At 41.9% G+C, this 8,960-nt stretch overlaps 1 protein-coding gene across 4 annotated transcripts in view; it reads right to left on the bottom strand.

Moving 5' to 3' along the window:
- Positions 1-855: 855 nt before the first annotated feature.
- Positions 856-8,960, bottom strand: part of LOC111244756 (uncharacterized) — a 32,279-nt gene continuing 24,174 nt past the window's right edge. For 3 of the 4 annotated variants that reach the window (XR_015321448.1, XR_002671054.2, XM_086980483.1), the window contains one exon: positions 3,182-7,927. Coding sequence is in view for 2 of the 4 variants with exons in the window: in XM_086980483.1 (XP_086836609.1) it covers positions 7,790-7,927 (138 nt within the window). In the remaining 2 variants the exon portion in view is untranslated. Of the gene's footprint in view, positions 1,305-3,181; positions 7,928-8,960 lie in introns of those variants that run through there. The other variant, XM_086980484.1, reaches the window with a different exon arrangement.

Here is an 8,960-nt window from a genome sequence, read left to right as displayed (position 1 = left end):
AATGTATTACTACACTACGTATGCCGAATAAGTTGAGGTTATTGAAATTTAGTTCAGGGTGGAGCCTTCTTGTTCTCGTCAGCGAGGATCGAAGTCACGCCAACGTTACACCTTAGTTAACACTGCCGTTTAACCTTCAATTAAAAGGGTGGTGTAAATTGCAACATAAATAACGATGTTACGAACCCTTAAGGCTCACAGCTGCGGGAATTGAGCACTTCCGCAGATCTATTATTGGCACTTTCCGCAGTACAGGTTGTGACACGCACTAAGTGACCAGCACCAAACCTAGCTTCCTTGCTAAATACGATTTAGCAGCGAAGTCGTGTGTTCCATAGACCCCGCCCTTCACGAGAATTTCTCACAAACAGCATACGTTTTTCCATGAATAGGGTTGATGGGCGAAGCAGAATAAGATCCGATCATCTTGTTTCATAACGCATTCAAAGAACGAAAAAACAACTTACTGGAAGAGTTAGATTTTGATACAATCCCTTCTACAAGACTTGGAAAAACATACCGTTGGACTCCAAGTAGTATATAACTAGATGTGGACACGATGTTCCTATGTGATGACGGTTAGCAACTAGACAATACGATACACGAGCTCAATCACATAATTAATTAAAAAGTTCGTATTGCAAAGGAGTACGTGTTGGTATAGTCGAACGACGACCCTTGAGCGCTTCACGTGTGTATAGAAACATGCCTCAAATCTTTGATCGAAATTGCATGTTTTCTATGAGTTTGGCAATATTTTTAGAGCGATATACTAACATATCTAAAAGCAAGAAAAAGACAGTGATTCGGATGACATAATCGAAGGGCGTACCGCTCCAGCATGTCAAGGTTGTTTCTAAATTGAACGAGTAAGCATCGTAACACATGACCAGAGACCTGAAGTGTCCTGCCGCACAGTATGTGCACGAAATAAATTGCACGTGCTACTGAAACTAAGTGAAATGTAAAAGCAACTACAGCCATATGGGAATTTATTTGAAAACCTTCGACTAGATGGTGAAGGCTTCAATACTTAATGTTGTTCTTTAGTGGCTTAATATCCTCGGATTTGCTTGACCTTACCGGTGAGTAGTTTAGTATATATATATATATATATGATAAGGTAGACCCCATATCTTTCAGTGAAAACATAACTAGGCCTATTTAGAAAAGTAAGGCGCCTAAATTATATTAGCAACTGGCTTGCAGACGTTATGTTTTTCCGTTAATGCGTAATGCGGATCTCCCGTATCTCAGTAGCGAAGCTATTGCATGGTGGATTGACGTGTTGACCTTCTGACGACCTAAAAGGGATAACAATTATTACTATTACAGAAATTAATTGTTATTATAAAGCCTAATATCTTATTATATAACCAATTTATGGCATTCGAATGTCTACTTAAGTTTCAACTGATGCTTTCTGCTAGTTCAAAAGTGACCTCAGTCTAGTTAGTTACGTTGCACTAGCTGTGTAACGTAGATATATTCACCACCACGAAATATTGGTTAGTAATAATACGTCAGGTTGATTTACATCATGGCGCGCCTATTTTCAAAAAGTCTATAAATGGATTTTTGACATTTCCTTCTTCAGCCATTACTCCAGTGATACTTCTTTTCTAAACTAACTAAGGACTAAAACTACATCAATTCAACGTTGACTTGCGCCTCAGCTAGGGCGTAGTCAGGATTTCTCGTGCGGCCGTTTACCACCATCACACATCGATTCGGCCGGGTGGACCGAATGAGGTCGTATACCGAGATGTGTCTACGTGTACTGGTATGTGTGTACCGGGTCTCGACCGACGCTACTGCTGCCGTCACGCGGCTTCTGGGTCGATTAATACAATCGGCAGTCGGCGCGGCCGCTTGCGGAGCCCGATTGACTGAGATATAGAGGATAGGCTTCTCCTTTCTTTCTTCGAGACTTTTCCTTCTGTAGAATCGTCTCAGGGGAATTCTTCGGACAGGAGAACTCGTCGACCCACCCATCATCACTTCTTGGCACTACCTGGCTCTGTTCCTGCGAACTTCTGCGCGGGACTGTTCTGCTCGTTAAAGACGAAAGTGCTACTGATCGTTTGGCCTTCCAGCATTCTGTCTGGGCTGCTTTCTAATCGGGGTACCAAGCGATGTTCGCCAATTTCTGCCTCGAGCCGTGCGTGCTGCCTGCACAACAGGCAAGTTCTGTGCACACCTCAGACAACCCGTCTGATGTTGCCGCTGTGACTGTCAGCTAGCGAGTGAATCGACAATCGGCGAGGTATGACTCCCTTCTTAACTACTCTCCCCTACTAGTACTACGACTGCAAACAGCCTTTCTAACGCAGACGGAAGGTCGGTAAGCCGTGGAAGGCAGCGCAGTGTTCCCTAAGGGTTCGACGTGACCATAATTTTGATTACATCGAGAGTCAACGAGAGGGCGCTAGGCGGAAAGGGTCATACTCAACACTAGCGTGCCTTGGCAGCGGGTGTTGAGTGAAAAGACGCACCTCGACAAGAAGAAGCCTAATCAGAGTGGAGTTAACAACAGCAAGAGCAGCAGCACGTCCAAGCAGTTCAGACGGACGAACGGCTCAAGATAAAAACAAAGTGGCGAAATGGCCAGACGCTTAAGAAAAGGCCGATGGCTAACGCTGTAATTCCAAGTCTATTTGAAATCATTGCAGGGCACTGACCCTGTAAAAGCGGCTAGTAGATCAATTGAATAGCGCTCCCTCAATTTATTAATGTTTCATTTCAAGCACGAATGACCGTGTACTTTGAAGCAGTTAGAAAAATCTGCTTAGGAAAATATAGGAGTGTATGTTTTTCTTTCCGGATTGAGGGGTTTTCTGGGCCGGTGGCCCACTTCTTTTCCAGAAGCTGTGTTTCTTATGTTGAGTGTAACTTTATACACTACTCAGTTCGATAATAGCAGACACGGCGTATCGTTCGCATTTTGCTATTGATAATGTAAAGTTCAACATATGTAAATTCATCTAATATATATATATATATACTAATATTTTTTACGCCACTTTGTTCTCGAGGTAAATACGGCGCCTTTGTTTTGATTTTTCTGCTTGCCTATTATCTAAACGGGATTAATTGAGATAACTAAGCACTAAATTTTTTTTATTTAGTTTTTTTTTCATGTGGGAAAGCTGACGCATGACATTATTAAATTGAAATATGCTTGGGGCTCAAAGCACGGATCCCAATGACAACGATTTATTTATTTTCCATTAAAATCAATGGCCATCTCTGGACTTCCATATGCCACACTGATTCCTCTTCAAAGTATATCATAAAAAATTATAGAAGTAAACAGCATGGAGTTAAATAGCTCATACGTAATAGGCATCTAAAGTTGTCCGATTTACTGATTAGTGCTTGTGCGTAATGGACTAGGCAGCATATCTGTGTCAATGCAAAGGTGATAATACTTAAAAGATTAACTTCAAATTTGTGTTCAGCAACTAGCACGATAATGCACCATTTTTAGTTCAACTTGCCACATCCGTTAAACTTGAGATACTAAGGAATAACAGCGTCACCAACTTGCAAAGGTTTGTTTGGCTAGGGAAGAAAATATTGTCGCATATTTAAACACTCAAGCCAATAATTACATTTAAGATTAGTGCTTGTACATACGCTCGTGGCAGTATGCTCATACAATCAACATCTTAAGATGTTTGTGCCTTCCCTCCGTCCACATCACTTATAGCTGCTTAAGCTGTTGCCTAAAGGAAACGTATTCGTTTGTCGCTATGCATACAGCACGATTTTGACACTTCAAAGTTCCTTCCTAAGTGGAGTTTTTGGCCTACATACAAGAGTCCTACAAATGACTTTTCTGTTGGCTACAAAACAACTAAGATGCAACAACTGTCAATGTGTACTGATGTACGGGAGCTTATAATTTCAGTGAAAACCTTCGTCGACTAAAAAAATCCCATGCATTGTACCCTACCGCCTGCCGTGCTTCCCTCCTCCCGCCGTCCAATTAGATTCAGGTAGAAATTTTCTCTTAAGTCGTGCTGCGACATGAAAAGACACTGGACCATTACTTTGATACGTTAATAGGGTTGGTGGCTATCACTCTCTAGTTTTTTTTGCTACTGTTGCAACTGCTGTTGTTGTCGCAGGTGAAGATCTTACTCCAGTCTCACTCAAGCTGGTCGTCACTGGGCAACTGAAGCACGCCATTCTTCTTTTCCTGGTCTTCTCATAATTTCCTCTTGCGTTAAAAGTATCTCTCAAGTAGTAACTCCAAAGGCGACATCAGTTGCCAAGGCTACACAGCCAGCCGATTAACGAAGTTCACGAAGGAGGTGATCATGCTGCGAGCAGTTTCCATTCCTAGCATCAGTAAGGGTCCTCCCGAAAGGCCGGCAATATGAAACGAGACAGCAGGTAAAACCTGTACGACAGCCAAGCAACCGAGGTCATCATGATAGCTGTGCCAGTTCAATTTTCATAGAAAGTCTCAAATGTTGGCGGTCCCAGCAGTGCACGTTGCTTCAGGATCTGAGCCTGAAGTGCGGGAAGTTATGACGTAGCTGCGGAGTTAAGTTTTTTGCGCGCTATCCTGAGTCTGTTACCTACATGACATGCACATTTATGCCGTCGCCTGCTTGTTCACATAAGTTATACTCGAGGAAAGGTTTAGGTAGAGGGAGCTTTTTCGTTCGTGCCGCTATCATCGGCCGTCGAAGTGGCTTGGCGTTTCTACGTTGAATCATCATGATCGTCGTCGTCGTCGTCGTCGTTACCAATGAGAGCTCTATGGGCATTTACCACAAGCGCTACACGAGAAAGCGTTGGTAGGATCTCTCTGTTTGCTTTTGTGTCGCCTCCCCGATTCGTCCATCTGCCCGAACGTAATTACATAATCATTGTCTTAATAACACTTAAACGCTGTATCGTGTTACTAACACTGATTTTGCTACCACCAGCGTCGCTAATACCATTTGTGTTCAGTGGCATTTGTACGTAGTAATGGTACAGACAAATGGTGAACGTATGCTTGTATGAGATTTTCGTGGTGTACCAGCCCGTGCGATGGGTGCAGAAGTCCGTGTTCTTGAGCGGCATTCATCCGCATAGGCACCCCTAGATAGCACAAAACTTGCTATCTGCAGTAGCGAGCATTACGTTCAACCGAAGTAAACGCGTAGATTGAAGGAAGGATAGCAAGCGTTGGGAAGAAATAAAAAAACTGAAACACCGAGAAACTTTGTATCATTTTGCTTTGAATCCCTAGTTGTAGTACTAGTCGCAATTACTGATGTTCAGTATAATAGTACTCGTATCGGAGACATCTTTTCAGGCGCTAAAAGATGTTCATTTTATGTTTGTAACACATAATCTAGTAAACTAAATATTATCTGATAATTCGGAACTGTAGAAGATAATTAACACTGGCTATACGGTAATAATGAGTATGTAAAGTGCGAACAGGTACCTTACTTTATTACAAAAATAAATACTTTTCGCTGACGATCGACTGAAAGGCTGGCTACCCAAACCTCTGGACACAGGATATGTACATTATGGAATATCATGACTGCTGATTGAACATATAATACTACCACAACCCAGGTATTTAGTAGTGGCAAACTCATTCATCAGTTCCTTGGCATCAAATCATTATGAGCCATTGATGCAATCATATTTCAGACGCAGTCACCTTGACAGTTTTGCTTTTATCTAAATGTCCATATAATTTATTCATTTACTGAATTAGCAAGTAAAGTCTTCTGGGGTACAATGGTAGTACACGGTACGTCCTCCGTACACAGATTCACTATTTATATTAAAAGATGACCCTGAATAGCGCTGCAGAGTGTTACTAGGGGGATAGCTGCCGATTCAGCCGACATTCGGCTTAAATGGAAGAATCGTGTCCTATGCGCGAGATGTAGTACAACTCAATCTAAAAGCATCCGATCTGATAAATACATAATTGTGATGTTTCAAAGGGTGGTGTGTTCTGGGTGACTGATACGCGACTCCTGAAGTGCCCAGTCACAGAAACTACAGCTAGCAAGCATGCTGCTGCGCTGGTTAAAATCTCAGTGCTGGCAAAAAGTTATCATTAAGTGTTAATTAGGAGTTATTAAATAAATTACTAGTTGCTTGTATAATTTTCATATCATTTCACAGGTTACTTACTCCAGTTAGATGGGGGCGGGTCTTTGATGTTCTACTTAAAAAGAGGTGATTTCGAGGGCTCGTCCAGATACGACAAATAACTAGTAATGCTAAACAAGAAGCCCCCGCTATTTTGGGCTAGCTTGAATTTGTTTCATAGTAAGCTAACTTCTTAGTTTTTTTTCTCAATTTTTAGTGCACCTGTACTTATGGAAAACGTGCATAAAATTTCTAAGATTTATTTAACATTAGTTTTACGCAGTGAGGTTCTTGTTTACAACTCATACGCATCATAAACGAAGACCAATAATGATGATTCTGTCGACAACGATGATAATAATGATGGTTCTGATAAAAAGGTGGTGATGATAAAAGGTTGTTGTTTGTCCCAACGTTATTTTAGCGTTACCTAATAAATGTCCGCCTGAGTAGCCAGCATTAGATAGCGGGCTAACTTTCGTTAAGACTGTATGCAAGCATACATTCAACATGCGCTTGAGATCGGTGGATTCACACACGGTTGGATAATGACGGTACTCTCTTAAATAAATAAAAACAAAAATGGACACGCCGTTATTGTCTAAATAGCTAGTATTTACGAGTTGACGCACACGAACTATAGCGTCAATGAAGCGAGATTGTCGAGGTTTTTAGCAAATCCAATTTAAGCCGGTTTAAAGAATATAGCCCACGGCATCTATTGAGGGAAACACTGCGATAACTTGATTACTTCAGCGTAACCAATTCAGCAGAGAAAATTCATTTCTTGAAAACCCGGCTCTGAATCCGACTTGTTTACTCGTAAGAGGCCAGTTCCCAGATCTAAACATATATACATACATGCATATTCAATCTTAGACAGCAGTGTCGAGTTTTCAGACAGAATCTGATGAAGCATCACCTAAAGAGAAATAGCCGCTCTTTCATTTTATATATATACATATATATATATTTCTAAGTGGAATTCCAACTCAGCTGGTGATGATGGGTGCCAGTGGACATCGTAGCATTAGTCCATTGAAGATTTAGCTGAGCGCAAACTCTAAGGTTCACCTGACTCACCTCTAAGGTTTGACCATCTATTGATACCGTTGGTCAAGGCATCAAGTCAGGTTAGCGAACGGTTTAGCTGCTTGGCCCCCGAAAACAGCTTAGAGAGGGCAATACTTCCGCTTAGCTGATCTGATATCCTGGAATTGGAGCCAGCCCTTCTGCGCTTGCTGCTAGCTACACTGGTTCTTTTCTTTTTGCTACCTATCGACACATACAGATGGCATTGCACACATATTGCGGTCTGGCTAATATACGTGGGAAGCGCCCGACGTCACACAGCAACCATGCCCAGACTGCACCTTTCTGTAAGGTTGAAATGTCGTCTACTTCGTCATTGGATTGCTGAACCGAGCCCCCCCCCAGACACTGGGATGTCTCCAGCCTTGCAACAGTACTAGCAATAGCACAGGCCATTGCTCTGATCTAACCGGATTACTACTAATAAAACTGAAAAGGCGTTCGCTGATTCGAGTTGCTGTACATCATGGATGGCAACAACGAGACGGTGGTAGCATTACGGTTTGCGACCAGGTCAGAAGCACCCGGGGCCTAAAAGCTTTATTCGACTCCGAAATCTGCGCTGTTAGATACAGTTTCACGCCTCACCAACCAGCCCGTATACGCGATCGGCTAATAAACAGCTCTGTTTCGTAACTGGCCCAGTCTGTAAGTTGGGGCAGGGCGATCGTGGTCTTCGCGCGCGGACAGCGTCGCGCAACCCGACGGCTGTAATCTACGGAAATAAAGAAAGGAAGAAAAAAAGACAATTGCCTTATCAGGCTTTTGTCTTAGATATTGTCTCGAATTTAATATAAAGCACAGGAGTTTTTTTATATTGTAGCTCGATATACGATGTTGGCTAGTGTTGGTTGGAAAATGGGTCGCGAACACGTAGGGATTTTGTTCATATTGACTAGTTATATCCTAGCGGTTATTAGTTCGTATTCTAATGACTGACTAAAGGCGAGCAGCGGCGGAGTGCTTTCCAGAATAGCTGTAAATATCAATACTGCTATTCATTTAAGTAATGGAACCTACATGGGTGTTCTGTAAGGGTGAAAATAATCTTGTTTGTTAAAAACAGTCTTGTTTTCTAATTATGTATGGATTGTGTTGCGAAACTATCGACATTTTAGCCATGTTGGATACCCAGCTGTTGTTCGTTTGCGTCAGTCGATGCTAGTCTTGGAGAAAAATGTTGTTCCATCAGGACGACCAATAATCTCACACGGTCAGTGGTTACTATTGCAAAAACTCGCAACTAGGGTTCGAGTTGACTGACCACCGAATCTGGCACCCAGCGACTTTTTTTTTTTTCTATTTCTTAACATCAAAGTTTTGCTCGAAAAACAGAGATTTCCATCGAATGAGCAGGCGAAGGCACCAATGACAATTTTAACGGGCTGAAAAGGTGGGAGCTGGGGATTATTGAGATATAAAGTACTATTTGGTAAAAAGTATCCGTTTGTGCGTTAGACTAGAATTTCTTTCGGACGGCCTACGTAGCTATAATTCTTGTGATACATATTATACTAATCTAGCAATTCGTTTTTGGTGTAGGAAAGGCTATCTCTCATCTCAATCATAAAGACTTCAGCGAAATGGAATTGATTTAGCCTCGTTCGTAGAGACCTCATAGAGCATGTTCTTAAGTTTATTGGGTAGTCGAAGGTTAAGTACGGTTACCTCATTTGAGATCTTGAAATATTAGCATGTTGCACTATACACATATGGAATTTCTACTTGTCTCTTTCCGATAGCATTGA

Source organism: Varroa destructor, unplaced genomic scaffold (genome assembly GCF_002443255.2).
Source record: "Varroa destructor unplaced genomic scaffold, Vdes_3.0 BEIS01000002.1, whole genome shotgun sequence".
NCBI lineage: Eukaryota > Metazoa > Arthropoda > Arachnida > Mesostigmata > Varroidae > Varroa > Varroa destructor.
This window is presented reverse-complemented; position numbering and strand designations above follow the sequence as displayed.